This window comes from Dicentrarchus labrax, unplaced genomic scaffold (assembly GCF_905237075.1).
Source record: "Dicentrarchus labrax unplaced genomic scaffold, dlabrax2021, whole genome shotgun sequence".
Classification (NCBI taxonomy): domain Eukaryota; kingdom Metazoa; phylum Chordata; class Actinopteri; family Moronidae; genus Dicentrarchus; species Dicentrarchus labrax.
In genome coordinates this window covers 8,062,429-8,079,434 of record NW_026136710.1, presented here as the reverse complement: position 1 = coordinate 8,079,434, position 17,006 = coordinate 8,062,429, and the positions used below count along the sequence as shown (strand labels likewise).

The 17,006-nt window shown below is 37.6% G+C and overlaps 1 protein-coding gene across 1 annotated transcript; it reads left to right on the top strand.

The window, feature by feature from the left end:
- Window positions 1-338: 338 nt before the first annotated feature.
- On the top strand, window positions 339-16,662 carry amacr (alpha-methylacyl-CoA racemase). The gene is made up of 7 exons (XM_051412832.1): window positions 339-463; window positions 583-628; window positions 1,784-2,040; window positions 3,721-3,864; window positions 5,746-5,906; window positions 12,318-12,504; window positions 12,777-16,662. The coding sequence occupies exons 3-7, from the start codon at window positions 1,794-1,796 to the stop codon at window positions 13,184-13,186; spliced, it is 1,149 nt and encodes a 382-aa protein (XP_051268792.1). The 5' UTR covers window positions 339-463; window positions 583-628; window positions 1,784-1,793; the 3' UTR covers window positions 13,187-16,662.
- The last annotated feature ends 344 nt before the right edge of the window (window positions 16,663-17,006 follow it).

Below are 17,006 nucleotides of genomic sequence, written 5' to 3'. Positions count from 1 at the left end.
ATTTTATTGTATAATTTTTTTATATTCTAGTCTAGTCTATTTTTTTCATTATATTTTTATTGTATTTTTACCCTTTTTCTGCTCTTTGCACTACATTCCCCCGTACTGCTGTACCAAATTTGAATTTCTGCTATGGGGGATAAATAAAGGAACATCTTATCTCATCTTATGAATTACGCTGCCTTATATTTTATGCTTATACTACCAATATACAATATCTTGCTTAAAGCGTTACTTATCTCCCAGGGACTAAAAATAAATAAATAAAACAAAATAAAACTCAATTTCCCAGAAATCTTGCGCCGGTCGCGCTGAGGTCACCAGGAAGTAGCTTGTAAACAGCGTTCGTCACCAGCGTACACCGGCTAGGCGGAGTCAGCACTCGATATCAAAACAGGGGGTACACTAACAGAAAAAGTAACACCCAGAAGCTGTTGCTTAACCAGTATTAGCGGTATCACCGGTATGTGTGTTTCACTAACGTGTTATTTTAATGGTTTTGTTGTTGGTTGTTGCTGTTGTAGCATGTGATCCGCCGCCGGGCTTCTTTAACACTTCTAACAGCCCAACCTCCACACACAGATCCCTGTAGCGACTGAGCTGTCCTGTCCTCGACCTGAAAGCAAAGGTAGGCTTAAACTGGAGGTTAGAAGTTACCTTTAGATAAACTATTGTGTACTGGTGCAGCCTAACAGAACACTGCAGCTTCATACACTGGTATTAGCCCACTATCTTGACTGTCATTGATCCATTGTTATTAAAGTAATGTTAGTAACACTTGGTGCAATCCCAGTTTACACAAAGTACTACATTTTATATTTTATACACCATTTTGCTGGTGTTTTACTTTACAGACACTGTAAACAGACTGGTATCACTTCTCCTCTATCTACTTTGGACTTTGAAACCGAGTCTAAAGTCTAAATGCAGTGGTGGAAGAAGTACTAAGATATCTTACTGAAGTAAAAGTAGCAATACCACACTGAATTCAACATTGTGTGCAAGTACAACTGCAAAAGCATTCGCATTAACATATATTTAAAGTATTGAAAGTACTCACTGTGCAGAATGGTCTATTTCAGAATAAATTGTATGATTATGTTAAACTGATATGTGTACATACATCACTTTAATGTTGCAGCTGGTAAAGCTGGAGTAGATGTATAAAGTTGTATAAAATCTAAATATTTAAGCAAAGTACAAGTACCTGTACTTAAGTACAGTCAAAGTCCCTACTGTTGCAAGCTACTACACCTCTCAGAGGTCTGTGTGTTTACTTTGTTGGCATTTGTTTCTCAGAAATTAAAAAAATAAAATTAGACTACTGTCTTTAGTGTGTCTACCCTTCAAAATAAAAGCCAGAATGATTAACCGTTCTAATACAAACCAGTTTACTGTAGGGCTTCAACTATAAATTATTTTCATTATTGATTCATTTGTCCATTATTTTTCCAATTAGTTCGTTAATAGTCCAGGCGAAATTAAAAATCTTATTTTAACATTGCGTCTTCTAGCTGTAAAAGCACATTGTGTGACTTAAAGCCGTCAACTCTGAATTACAAGTCAATCTTGATATGATATATGTGATGTATACAGGGTCGCCAGGTCTTATGGATTTTCTTAGTGGTACCTCATTAAGTTTTTCCAGTTTAAGGTGTTGCACAACATATAAGTGGAGATTTTTAACAGCAATAGTAATAGCCCTCCTCACCTCCTCTGCTATTGGTGTTGCATTGAATGTCATTTTACTGAGAGGTCTTTCTGATGTTATACCTTTTTCTAGTGAAGTCATCATGGCACTGGTTGGAGTGAGAGTGATCGAGCTGGCGGGCCTGGCTCCAGCACCGTTCTGTGGCATGATCCTGGCAGACTTTGGAGCCAAGGTGATCCGTGTGGACCGCACCAAAGTTGCCATGTCTTTGGACACACAAGCCCGGGGGAAACAATCTGTGGCAATCAACCTGAAGACATCAGAGGGTGTAGCCCTGCTCAGGAAGCTCTGTGTCCAGTCCGATGTGGTCCTTGAGCCCTACCGTAAAGGTCAGACCACCAACAGCCTCATACAGTACAGTTACAGTATATGCATTATAGTTAGAATCAGTGGTGGAAAAAAGTATTTAGGTTCTTTATTTAAGTGAAAGTCCTGCTTTCAAAATCCAAGTAAAAGAACAGAAGTAAGATCAGCAATAAGTATTAACAGTATAAGAACTCATTCTGCAGAAATAAATGGCCCTTGTGAGTGATACATTATAAAATGTCATGAGATTCATCATTGTGTTAACAATATTTTACTGCTGTAGCTGGTGGAGATTGGGGTTGGAACTCCTACAAAGGTTCACAAGATAAATCAGGGGTGTTTTGAGATGATTAATGGGGCAGGAAAGAATAAAAAAACACAGCTCTGATTAAATTTTTTCTTTGCAGTTTTATGAAATATTAGATATTTTTGCCTCTTTAACCCTCAATCAGTTATTGAAATCAAACCAGCTGACACATTTTGAGAAGAAATCACTAGACCTGCACCTTCATTGATTCATTTATATTGTTTTACTTAAAGCAACAAAAACAAAACAGCATTTCCCTTTTTGTTTTATTTGATATCATTAGAAATTGAACATCTTTGGGTCTGAACTGTTGGACAAAAAGAGATATCATCACCTAGGAGTCACGAGAAATGTGATGGACATTTTGTCAATATTTTCTGACATTTTCTAGATTGAAAAGAATGATTTTCAGATTAATCAATAATACAAAATAATCATTTGTTGCAGCCTTAGAAATTCTTCTGCTCATAGATTTCTGATTTTTTTTGTGATGGGGTCACAAGACAAAATTGTCGAGGCAGAACAAGGCATTGTATTTTATAAGCTCTTCATGTGTTTTGTATACAAAAACCTTAATTTGTAAAGTAACTAGTTACTATACTATACTATTAAATAAATGTAGTGGTATAGAATTGAGTATAAAATGGTAAATGTGCTTTGTTACTCACCACCACTGGTCAGAATTGGTGCTTAATTTAGTTTTCCTATTAGATTACCAGGCATTTTTTAATGTGTTTATGTTAAAATAATAAGTCCATGTAATGAAATGTGTTTGTGTTTGGAGGTGACAATCTTAGATGTACTCTCTGAGTTATGCACAACAACAACCACATTTAAAACCCAAAAGATCACTAGATAAGATATATACTTTATTATGAATCCCCTATTGGGGAAATTCAACTTTTCACTCTTTTTTATTCTTACACACACACACACACACACAGGCTGAAACACTTGTGGACATGCAACAGGGAGAGAGATGGTGGAGTGATGGGCTCGCCACGTTAGCAACGCCCCATGAGCAGTTTCTTGGGGTTAGGCTGCCTTGCTCAGGGGCACCTCGGCAGTGCTCAGGAGGTGAAACTGGCACCTTTCCAGCTACCAGTCCACACTCCATATTGTGGTCTGTGGGATTTCAACCGGTGACCCTTGGGTTCCCAAGCCAAGTCCCTACACACAGCATACTGCCGCCCCAGATAAGAATGTCATTACTGTTGTGATCTTTAAAGGTTCTTACAGAAAACAATTTCAGGATCAAAAGTGCTGAAAAGGCGCCTCAAGGTTCACACTGAATGAGAAGCAACATAAGCAGACGCCGATAAAGCAACGTGATCAATGTTTTTGATGAATATAATTATAGATCATATTATAGATTGACTTTCTTCTGATCGCCCAGGTGTGATGGAGAAGCTGGGCCTTGGTCCACACGAGCTGTTGAAGGAAAATCCTCGTCTGATCTATGCTCGCTTGACGGGGTACGGACAGAGTGGATCTTATGCAACCGCAGCCGGGCACGACATCAACTACTTAGCCATGTCAGGTAAGAATAACACACACAAATGTGAGTGTATATAGACTGCTGATGTTGCACACTGATGGAATGGCTTCTGCTCTTTGTACTTTTTCATCTGTTTTTCCGAGTACATACAGTGCTGTCAGCTGTGTGTGTGTGTGCAGTCAGTCTTTTTTTTTTTTTTATGATTTCAATTTCCTGCATATTGTTTTTCAAGTGGGCATAACACTGGCAGTATGACCTTGGAAACTTTCCTATACAACATGTCTATAGCCAACTATTCCAATACAGTGGAACAAATCAATACCAATCCTGGATAATAACAATGAAATAAATTACTTACATTGTAATTGCTGCCAACACACAGAAGAAGGTCTTATAATGTATTATGTATGTAGCAGCTTATATACACCACTGGAGGGTGATGCAAGCATCCCAACCATATGGTAATTTGGGATATAAGGCAAGTATGAAAATAAATTGACTGCTACTATTTCCCAACACTCTCATTTGGTTTCAGTTATGTAACTTGTTCAACAAACCAAATTACAGTGTGTGTATGTTGTAATTTCTGTAATGTAAGTAATTATAAAATTAAAGGTTTTTCCTAGAGTCAGCTTTTGCTTTTTCCCCTCCACTCTGTCAATTAGGGCGATGAAATCGTTTGATTTTTTAAAATTGATTTGACTTTTTTAATGCTCTTAAAAGCGTGCCTTTCAAATGCTAACACACACAGGCTGCTCATTAGTCTGGACAATCTGTATTTTGCAGAACAAAAGGAGGACCCGGCGTTAAAAAAAGTAATGAGGCGGTTGATGCAAAAATGCAACCTCACTTGAGACAATAGCAATGAAGACTTGAGGCCAAATAATGCCATATGTTGGGGTGGGATTCAGGCTTGCTGTAAGACCCAAAATATACTTACAGAATGGACCGTGGTAAGATATATGAAGCTTAGCCCTACTAATACGGCGATAGCAAAGTTTCACCAGGAAGGATATATGATAAAACAGTGGCAATGGAACTGTGATATCATAGAACAAGGTCTGATATGTACAAACCTATAGATACGACTGGGGGTGACACAGATAATTTGGCATATGAGGTAGCTGCACTCTATGAAAATAAAATGAAACGATTCTCAGCCTCCCATCTCTCTCATTTAGCTTCAGAAAGCCTAACCCTGTTCTTATTGTAACGCTTTTTAAGCCATTTCCAGAAAACTAACAATCTAACTAAACCTAATATTACTTAGCTTAATACAGGTATGCCCACTGAGGTGTGAGGCAACAGGATGGGATCCAGCATGGACCTCTAAATATAAAGACTTGATGTAAAAAGTGACCTTGGTACGATTTAAATCTTATAAATATATTAAACTAAGCGTATATAATAGTCATATCAGGCTGCTGTCAATAACTGATGATAAACATGTTTTTTTAGTGATGGATTGTATCATTTGTAGAGCACATACAGACAAAAGAAGAATGAGAACATTTGTGGGGATACCTGCCACAGTAGGTTTGCCTTTTTAGTTGACACCCCCACAAAGGGGAGGAAAATAAAAGGTTGAAGCATACATTTTCAGAAAGTTGCTGTTACTAGTCTGTACACTCCTTGTTCAAGGCCCTTTGTAATATCTGATTACAGAGAAGCAAAAGGGCAAAAGTTACATGCTAGTTTAAAAGAGTGAGCAATTACTTTGTCAGGTTTGTTATTATGTGCCGTCAGAGCTGAACATTCCTGCTTGCAGGGGCTGTTAACGTCGGTTTTTGGTGTTTTATTGGGCTGCATCACACCCTGATTCATTCAGTTACTGAACTCATTGATTTTCTTTCTCTCTGACTGAAAGACTCTGTTGTTACTCTGTCTCCACTAGTGAAGCTGTCATTACATTTTGTGCCACAGGGCTTTTATCCCGGCTGGGGCGCAGTGGTGAGAAGCCCTACGCTCCATTGAACCTGTTAGCGGACTTTGCAGGCGGTGGTCTCACCTGTGCTCTGGGGATAGTCCTGGCGCTGCTGGAGAGGACGAAGTCAGGGAAAGGACAGATCATTGATGCTAGCATGGTAAGCACTGTCACAACACCTGCTCCACTGAACGTGATGTTCTGATTCAAGCACAGACATTCACATAAATATGCATAAGTACATTTTTTCACCTTGGTTAGGGCACTGACAACAGCCGTCCAGCAAATATATGCGAATATATATGTAAGGGTTAGGGTTAGGGCATTAATGTGGGCGTATTTGCTACTAGATAAAAAATCTATAACAACAGGTCATACAAGTTGAAGACTTTACAAGGAAAGTTATCATAGCAGAACACATTTTCTCCTCTGTCTCAGTGTTTGTGTGAAGACAGTTCAATTATAAAAATCCCACAGTGGTACTCCGTGTTACATACTGCAGTATGTTTTCCAGACGATGGTGCACCACTCTGTGAGTCAGGATCAGCTTTTACTGGGGTAAGCGATCAGCTGGACAGCCTTTAGCAAAGCTATTTGAAAAGCACATCAAAGTCTCTGAATCCTGCTGTGCCTGACATCCACTGCTGGTTACAAAGCAGAGCTGCTCTAATGAACTCCTTAAGGAGGTGAACTTTTTGAATATAGCTACTCCATAAATCTAAATAAAAAGTATACATGTAAAGCAACTGGATGCATATAACACACTGAAATGTATTTTATTGTGAGTGTAGTATTTATGAAACAACATTTATTAGTTTACAGAAGTGGAAGTCTTAACTCATTGAAGTGAAGTATAAAAATAAAGGAATGCTTCAGTGGCTTAATCCAACTTCCATAAAGTTGAGGGACTTTTAAAATAAACTTTTAACATGTCAGTTTTTTTTCTTTATCCAATTTATAGCTGTCTTGACATCTTTCCAGTGAGGCTTAGGGTCTTCTTCATCTTATAAAGTTCCCATACTTTTTGAATCCAAATGTTGTATGATGGAGGATCAGCTTTCAACCAACTCACTGTGATACACTTTATAGCTCTTCCCCCAATGTCTTCTGGAATTACAGAAAGATGGGCGGGAGACAGGTTTTAGAACGACTGGTCAGAGTCGAAGCAGCAGAGGGCAAAATGTCCTGACTTTTAGTTGAGCTTCAAAAACACTGGATCCTACAATTCCCATAATACAACCTCTGCCTGTTAAATGCCCTCATCTCATCAAGAAGTGTGTGCTATCATGTGCTAAAGCAAGTGAAAATTGGTGCAGCTGAAAAATATATGACTGACAAATGAAAGTTTAATAGACTTTCAGCCCTGTCATTGTTATTTTCTCACTTTAGAAAGCTCTTCCAGTCCCGGAGGACATTATAAAGCTGTTTTACCTGTCTATGTAGTACTGACCTTTCGGTGTGAATTGGTATACTCGGCCTCTATTGTGAGTGTGGGGAGAGCACGCTGTGCTGGCTGCTTATTTTCTCCTCTTTAGTTCTTTATTTCTAAAGCCAACTGTGCCAACAATTCAATTTGGCAGGGCTTTCATACTTCATTATATAAAAACTTTTATTAGACTTATTCAATGTTGAGTGTGGCTGCTGTTTACTTTAGTGTTCACACGAAAGCTAAATTGCCTGTTATTTCAGTTTTTGGTCTGTTCACTCAGCCAGTTCCTATAGATCCATATAACTTATTATAATTCTTCTTCTATTTTGTCTCAACTACAGTCAGTAAGCTGGTATTCTTTTCTTTTTGTCTGTGTGTATTCTGCTGTTCATCACTGCACAGACTCTTTCTCCTTGGAGAAAGCTCAGGAGAATAATGTGTTTCTCTCACAATATTTTGCTGCAGGTTTTATTTTTTTCATGCTGTGTCTATGTTAAAGCATGCCGCAAGTAAGACTGTGGCGGGGCATTAGCATAATTAAATCACCAGAGATGAATTCTATTCATATGGGTTGATGCCGCCTCACTGTGTATGTGCCCAGTTAAATACTGTGTGCGTTTGGCTATGTACAGTACATGTAAAGGGTCTGTTTTAGGAGTCAAAACACAGTATGTAAGTACTGTTCTTTTAGTGGTTTAACTAGGTTTTATGTGCTCTACAGCAGAATCACTGCAGTATTTCTGAAGTTGCCAGTGAGAAAAATAATCCAGAAATTTCAGTTTATTTTATTATTATATGAAAAAGTTAGCTACAGATGGATAAATGGTTGAAAAAAAAAATCAAATAATATCCCCTTTTATATAGTCAGTTTTATAAAGTTATTATATAAATAACATCCAGATTCAAATCAATTCCAATGAACACATCTGGAACATGATTGGTGGCACTTGTGTTCATCGGACAGGACTGTCGGGGTACGTCTGGAAAAAAGGGAACCACTGCTTTATAGTGCTGTTTGGATTCCCCTGCTAATCCTTGGCATGCCTTGGTTCCAGCCTCAGTTCAGCTGAGTTGTTTAAATGTCACGAGGATCATAATTGTTGGCTGTGCTGTTTCTTTCTTACTCATATATTTACTCATTTGTTTTATTTTTTAATCCTCTGTAGTGAAAAAAAGCCTCAGCTTAGCGAAAAAAAAAAATAATAATAATAATCCGAATTTGACAACACAATCAATAGAGCACACATTTATAGGGTAATGTGCCAAGATAATGTGAAGCAGGAATAGGAGGTAATTTTTACAATATTAAAGCAGCAACAGGGACCTTTAATTTTGCATTGTTTCTGGCAGCCCCTGTTGATTTCAAATTGTCTCTGACTGAATCTGAACCAGTGGCAGCCATTAAGAATAACTATATCGAAATAGCCAATCTTCTTGTGTGCTTATGTAGGTCAGATAAATAACATAATAAATAGTTTTATAACCAGTTAAAAACTCCTCGTAGTAGGTTTAAATACTACATATTGTATCTATTATTTTATTGATTTATAGTTGTTTGGTCTGTAAAACACAGACGGATAATAGATAATAATAATAATAATAATAATAATAATAATAATAATAATAATAATAATAAACTTAAAGGTCCAATGTGAGCATTTAGGAGAGGAGGCAATTTAGTTTCTCCTTTGGGGGGGGGGGGGGGGGGGGGAGGGAGGGGGTAAAAAAAAAAAAAACCCCCCCCAAAAAAAAAAAAAAAAATTAAAAAAAATAAAAAATTAAAAAAAAAAAAAGAAGATAAAAAAAAAAAATTTTTTTTTTTTTCAAAAAAACAAAAAAAAAAAAAAAAAAAAATAAAAAATTTTTTTTAAATAAAAAAAAAAAAAAAAAAAAAAAAAAAAAAAAAAATAAAAAAAAAAAAAATTTTTTTTTTTTTAAATTAAATTTTTTTTTTTAAAAAAATAAATGTAAATTGTACATATGAGTTGTTAAAATAACTCCAAAATAGCTCAGAAACTGAACATTAATGTTATAATTTTATGGGATTTTGTTTACATTTGCTGTATTGAGATACATATCGTATATACTGGAAATCTATTCTTAATATCGCAATATTAATTTCAGCTGCATCGCCCACCTGTGAAGTGGAAAAGATACAAAAAAGAGTAAAAAAAGTGCCTTCAACACTCAAAAAGGTGTAATCATTTACATTAAATGGACCTTTGAAACTTAAATCTACATCTTCACTGTGATGTCGCAGAAACATCTGGTGGGGCTGTTTGTCAGTGGCACACCATGTAATTGTGATGGTTGTTAGTGCCAATGCAGGAACCAGATGGAATCACAAGCACAACACCATCTGCCTCAAAACTATCAAACTGTGATGAGTCAGGGCTGTTTCAACGTTTTAGACATGACGTCTAATTTGGTCTAACTGTGCTCGAAAGATTTAACAGCACCTGTTGAGCCTGTTCAGTCAAAAGCATGTAATTAGTCAGTATTACTATCCATTCATTCATCCATTTTCAATAACAGCTTATTCTTTTGAGCTTCTAAGACGTTGTGTGGGCAAGAGCTATTTACAGCATGCACTGCGTTGGGGTTATAGTATATAAGGCTGACACACTTAGACAGACATAGTTACCTTTAGATTTACACCTGTGGGCAATTTACAGGGGTGTTTTTAAATTGCTATGATTTATATTTTTATAATAATAGTGTATCAAATAACAATGTGACAATGTGAAAGAGGTTGCTTTTAGGGACGAACCTCCAGAGAATTATTATCACCTGAATCTGCAGCTTGCATTAAAGCTACGGTAGGTAACTTTTAGAAAAATATCTTTTTATCATATTTGCTGAAAAGTTTGCCAGAGGAACCTAATATTGCTGCATGATATCATAAAAATGTGATTATTTTGACAGACATTGCAATGTAATTCACTATTTTATTCACAGAGTGATCAGTTTTGCATCACAAGTTTCATTTTGACTGAAAAAACCTGTGATGATATGATATGAAATGAAATGAAATGAAATGATGATAATGTGACATTTATTGGGGTCTGTACCAAACAAACAGGTTTTCTAACATCTGGCGAACAAGATTTGTATGCCAGGGCTTCTCTGCAGCACTACAGTACTTCATTATAATGCTGTTTGTCACACATTTGACCTTTATCAAAGAAATTCCTGCTTCTTTAAATGCTATTTTGATAATATTTCGACAATATTTAAATAAACTGTGCAGCTCCAGTGAGGATATAGTGAAAGTTTCAGCAAATATAAAAATTTATTTTTATAATTTACCTACTGTAGTTTTAACAGCACTTTATAATAACAGTGATTTATTGCAGCAGGCACCTGTTTTCAGAAATAAAGCTCTAAAAATTTACTATACGCTAGCTGCTCAGCACCAAACAGCAGACAGATAAAGTTAGCAAACAGCTGGTGAACATAGTTTGAGCATTTCGCAGCTAAAGAGTCAGATATTCCCGTTATTACAGACAGAGCAAATAAGAGAGCGAATATTGAACTCACATTCATCAGGTTACAAGAATATGACTCAAAATGAGGGTTGCTCCATGACTGCTGAATGTTTGAATAAGCAACTGTTTGCTAAATCAAATTAAACGGTATTAATAATACAATGTTGAGCTGCACCCAAGTGGCCAAAAAATCAATTGCTGCAGGTTTAAACGTTTCCATTAGGGACCAATTACACTAGGCACACAGACAGGGGCGTCCATTTGCAACACTGTGTGCCATTTTGTGTCGGCTTCAGTTCACAGCGATTTCAAATTGCTGACTGTGGACACGGAGGCAGTGAATTAAAGCGGTTGTAACAGTAGTCAGTTCATGCCCGAAGCATGGATTTAACTTTGACACTGAGAGCGTGGTTGTCAGACCAAATCCTGCTTCCCATCTCTCTCTCTTTCTCTCTTATCCTATTGATTTATGTTCCCTTTGTGTTTAGTTTTAAATGGTTTGACTGAGTGACCACATTAGTTGGTCCAAAGCACATTCTGTTTCTTTAAATAAAAAGGGATCTCTGCATTTTAATTGGTGGTCAGCTCCTTGAAAACTGCATTTTTCTATCACACTACGAGGAGTCAAAAAAAAGAAAAAGACACAAGTAGTAATAGAGACTTTTGTTTTTCAAAGCCCTCATGTAATCTGCCTCTTATTTCTTGGAATAAACAAATGCATTTTTCATGATCAAAGACTGTCAAAGCAGAAAACGCACTCGGCCCAACTTCCCCACAGATTCCATATGCGTGGGTCTTTTATTTTGTCACAGAATTACTATGAATGCACTGAAGTCCTGACCAGAGACAGGCTACAGAGTAGCATAGCAAGCCGTTTGGAGCCGTTTTACTAAAGCCAAGTGTGTACACAGAACATTGTGTTACTTATTCAAATATTTAACCCCCCCCAATGCTGATCAGACTGTTATTGTTTGCTCATATGAAAGAGTTCATTAGAGGTTACACTGACAGAATTGATTGCAATCAGCAATAATAAAAGTAAGGGTTTCTCTTCTTCAAGTCACAAATATTTCTTTCCAAAATATTCAGTGTTTGATCAAGATGTTTTATTCATTCAGCAGCTGTAATAGCTTGTGCACATATAGAGGTTACAGTAATTACATTATAAATATAGGCAGCTCGTGGTTTATACAGTAAAAAGTGCATTTGTGCAGTGTTTTCACAAGCTCTGCTGAAAAGCTTCGTATTCAACAAGTAATTGCCACATTTGAATGGTACTGCAATAGCAACAGCGTTCAACCCACGCTGTGTGTTTTCTTCTCAGGAAGGTTTTTTTTGGTGGATAGATGCTTAGAGATATGCTGCGGATATGTGCTTAAGCATGTCAGCTTCTGCTACACTGTGAAAAGTCTGTATCCTTGGATTAGCATATAGGGGAGTGAACACCCGAGGTAGTTTGCAATTTTAAGGAGTTTGATTTTAATTCATGAATAAACAGAAAAAGTTATAATTTTATTTTTGCCTAACACATGGTACTTTATATTCATTTAGCTATCCTTTGCAGTTAACATACGAATAGAGTAATTATGCATGAAATATAAATACAAAAATGAACCCTGACCTCACCTTTTCTCTTCCCCTCTCTCGTCCTCAGGTAGAGGGAGCAGCATATGTAGGTTCATTTGTATGGAAATCTCGTAGCATTGGTATGTGGGACCGTTCAAAAGGACAAAACATGTTGGACAGTGGAGCACCCTTCTACGATACCTATCAGACTTCAGACGGACAGTACATGGCTGTGGGTGCCATAGAACCGCAGTTCTACAGAGAGCTACTTAAGGGTTTGTAGTATGCAAACACATTTTTTCCTTCCACATGTGCCCGAGACTAACCTTGGGGGAAACTAATGCACGGTTAAGTGCGCTGTTCCTCCCAACACTAACCTATGAAAAAAAATGATTGGTGAAAATAAACGAATTACCTTTCAAGTGAATTACTTGGAACGCCACAAAGGTCAACAGGTTGATTGTTATTGTGACCACTGCTCTAAGAACATTTCTCTGCAAACATTTTTGCTGTTGATGCATTGGTTACATAAGTCTTCTTTTCCTAGGCTTAGAGTTGGATGCTGGAGAGCTGCCTCCTCAGATGAGCTTCAGTGATTGGCCAGAGCTGAGACGGATCTTCACAGAGCGTTTTGCTTCAAAAACCCAGGCGGATTGGTCAAGGATTTTTGATGGAATCGATGCCTGTGTTACACCTGTGTTGTCTTTTGACCAGGTGAGCTCACACCCACATAACCAGGAAAGAGCTTCCTTCATCAAGGACTCCAGCAGGGATGAAAGCCCCCGGCCGGCCCCAGTTCTCTCTCGGACTCCTGCAGAGCCTTGCCTTACCCCAGATCCTGTTATCGGAGAACACACGGTTGAGGTGCTAGAGGAGTACGGGTTTACGTCAGCGGAGATAGACCAGATGCGAGCAGCAGGGGTCGTAGAGTCTAATGCTGTCAAAGCAAAGTTGTAGAGGACCAAAAGTCAAAAGCTTGTTTAAAAAATCCACATTTCTATCTTTATTATGAGCTGTACGGTGGACATAATCGACCTGTCCCAAACTCTTTTTGCTCTGTGCTCCAATAACAGTTCACACTCTTTAAATGGGTCTTTTCAACATAGATGAGACTAGCACATAGCATATTAACTACAGGGAAAGTTGGCCGAGGTTCTGGCCGATGCTCACTAACCTGTTATTGGAGCACAGAGCCAAAAGGGCGGGACTTAGGGCATGCTAGTAAGTAAAAAAACATGTATTTTCTTTTCATGAACTAGAAATTCAACAGAGACACTAAGAAAAAAAACTTCCATCCATCTCATCTCCTATTTTCTTTCATTCTCTCAGGCTGAGGAACCTGATGTTTTCCAAGATATCTTACTTCGAGTGTAGGCGATGTAGGTGATTGGACGAGGTTAAAAGCCATCCTGTGCACTCTCTCAGGGCACATGGATGCAGTTTGGGTTTGACAATTCAACTCAACTTTTTTTATGCAGCACCTTTCATACGAACATGCAGCCCAAAGTGCTTCACATAACAAATTGAAATCGGTCACAGCTGTCAGTTTGAATAGCTGCCTTCTTGTTTTTAGTTCCGCTTTTGCAGCACTTTTGAAAAACAGCCCTAGGAAGTGCTGCTACTCCTTAAATCACATAGTACTGAGGTGTGCTACATTTTCCAGCTAAGAGTCAACCTGGTTTCCATGTGCCAAATGTTTGTGTATAAATCAACAGACACCAAAAATGTGAAGTAAATACTTCCTAAATTGTTGTTGGGCTTCTAAGTTTGGCATGCTAATGTCTGATATCTCCTGAATCCAGTTGTGTCGCGTTCCAGTTGCATTTTGGCTCAGTGATGCTTCTGTAAACTGCAAATGTGGAAACGTACATTTCTAATACACTGTAGTTAAGTTGGTTTGCCCACATTTTGGGGGTTTTACAAGCATAAATACACATTTTCAGTTCATTTAGAAGTGAAAACATGTTTTGTGGCAGTACTTGGACGACCTTTTGTTGCCTCTGTGATCTCTTATTTTAAATATCATTGTAGCCGATTTCACAGTGCAGCTGTCGTCATGAAGACATGGGGTATAAAACCACTAAATCACAAGTGTAGCTGCCTTAAACCAGAGAGCAGGTTGTGTTCAGTTGTATGCGAAAGTTTGGTCACCAATTTTTTAAAATTTAAAATATTTAATCGTGATTAATCGTATTAATGTCATAGTTAACTCGCAATTAATCGCAATTAATTGCACATTTTTATCTATTCTAAATGTCCCTTGATTTCTTTTTGTCCCATTATTTTTTCTCATTTTAATGCCCTTATTAACATGGAAAAGATCGGCTTGCTTTATGCAAATGTTGTTTTTATTGAAAACAACATTGGCATATACTGTAGTGTTCAATTTCACACTAACATTCTCACTTGGAGAAAATAATCTCTCACACAATGTAACACTGTCCATCAATAAAAGGGTGAAAAAAATACTCTGTCACACAAACAACCCCTTCAACATATAACATATAATAGCTCAGTTCACAACGACAAAACACACAGATCACTTTGGTCTTGTCAATGGAACCATTTGGAAACTTTTTAAAAGTAAACTTCCCATTCAGAATATTATTAGCATCCATTTCGGCGTCTCGCACTCGCCATCCACTCAAAAGGTAACATCTACTACTCTTAAACAAGTGTGTGCGGTGTGCCTGTTTCCGGTCTAGCTAGATCCGGTGTGGTGTTGTAGTTTTTCTAATGTTACTAGTTGTTGCAACAGCATGTGAAAAAAACTACAAAGTGTCCTAGGCCAAAAAGAACGCTAATCTTGTGATAAAAAAATTTACACCGTTAAAATGGGTTTGCGTTTACGCCGTTAATAACGCATTTAACTGACAGCACTAATTGTTAGGTTGTTTTTTTCTTTATAATTGGGCATACTTTACTGTCAGTACTTAGTAAACACCTGGCAGATATCACAGCTGGCAAACAAGTTTTGTAGTTGCTAAAAGTCTATTAGATCTTGTATTTGGGTGCTTTTCACATTATTTCTTTCAAAAGGCTTCTAGTTCAGCAGTATTCTTGGGGGCATGCACAGTTCTTAAGATCTACCCACCGATTTTCAATATTTAAGTCAAACTGTGAGGGTCATTCCAAAACCTTCAGCTTGCGTCTCTTGAGGTAGTCCACGGTGGATTTGGAGGCGGACTTTAGGATGAATATGGAGATGCCACATTTCACACTGTTGAAACTGCAGGCTGACAATGCTTTGCTATGTTCTTGTAGCCTTCTCCTGCATTGTGGGCATCAATGGGCATCAATAACTTCCATTTTCAGAGTCTTACACAGCTGCATAGAGGAACCTGTGATTGGTCAGTGTTAGCGCACGGTTTGAAGAATCAGTGTATTTGTAAAGCTTTGAAATTGGCACCAGCTGATGTTTCCTAATGACAACTGTTCACATGCCTCAGGCCTAACGAGCTGATGAAAGTTGAGGCCTTGTATAAAGAATCTGAGACCGCAGAACTCATAGGCTGCCCAAACCTTTGCACATGCTATAATGATGTTTTTTTTTTTTGGGTGAATTTCTGAAATAAAACGAGACAATGTGCGCTGCAAATATTATGCTTTATGTCCCATACCCTCGTGAGGCTGTGTCTACATCTTTTAAATGAAAAAAATCACCAAAATGTGTTATTTGTCAAGGGGTGGCCAGACTTTCAAAATACAGCTGTATTTCTCAAGAAAATGTCAAATGAAATGCATCATTAAATATTCATTTTAAGTCAACTGTCAATAAATACATGCATTTATATACATTTACAAGTAAATTTCAGAGACGTGAGCTACTCTGAGATAAATAGACCCGGCACATAAGGAAGGCAGAGCAGAGAAAAGAGCTGCGAGTGACACGCATCCGTCACAAAGATGGCACCTAGAAGGAGTGAATCTTCTCCGGCAGCCATAAATGACGCAGGCAGATCCAGTGGACGTGGGCCGTCAACTGTGGTTTTGTGGTACCTGTCAAACTACCTGTTGATGCACATTGAAAGAGCTACAGGAGGAGTTTATGGGAATTTCAAATATAAAACACCACATTACAGTTATTTATACCAGACATTAATTAAAATGAAAACTTTTCATTATTAAGAAGAAGAAAACTAGATTGCTTTTTTTAAAAAACATTTTACTCATCAATACCATTTTGTACATTGTAATTTATATAGTTGGCGTCATCTGTGGAGAACTCATTGCAGCCGAAGGTTTAAATGATTGGTTTCAACTGATTAAATACTCAGAACCTCTGTGGGGAGATGCCTAATGATAATTAATGAACTTGATTCATGTTAAATCGTGTGCAGTGTGTGTATATTTTAAAGCTGATACACACCCGCTTAAATCCCCTTCAGACATGTATGAAGCCATGTATACAAATAAACTGCTTGGAACAATAATGTGCGCCTGATGTGGGTTTTTCTATATTAAACTCATTAAAAAGGATGTCTACTCCTTCTGCCTCATTAAAATTTCCAGTATCTGTGAATATGCAAATTGTGTTGATTTAACAAGTGTTCCTGCTGGACACAAGATGTCTCCTGCTTCACTGTAAAGTCCATTCTCAGTGTATGTGCATTGATGGCTTCTAGTTTCTACATCACACTTGTATAAGTTGCAGACTGGACCAGGATGGACGTTTTAGACTATTAATGATGTCACAAATCATCCTCATAGGCTCTGCCTCTTAAAATCTAATTTTCAAAGAGCACAGAGAAACTTTCCACTTTCAGCAGATGAATGT

Bases quoted from the DNA above. Each gene is read 5' to 3' on its own strand.
- amacr (XM_051412832.1), top strand. From the start codon at position 1,794: ATGGCACTGGTTGGAGTGAGAGTGATCGAGCTGGCGGGCCTGGCTCCA. The intron at 2,041-3,720 runs GTCAGACCACCA...CTGATCGCCCAG, and splicing joins CCTTGAGCCCTACCGTAAAG to GTGTGATGGAGAAGCTGGGC. The intron at 3,865-5,745 runs GTAAGAATAACA...TTTGTGCCACAG, and splicing joins CAACTACTTAGCCATGTCAG to GGCTTTTATCCCGGCTGGGG.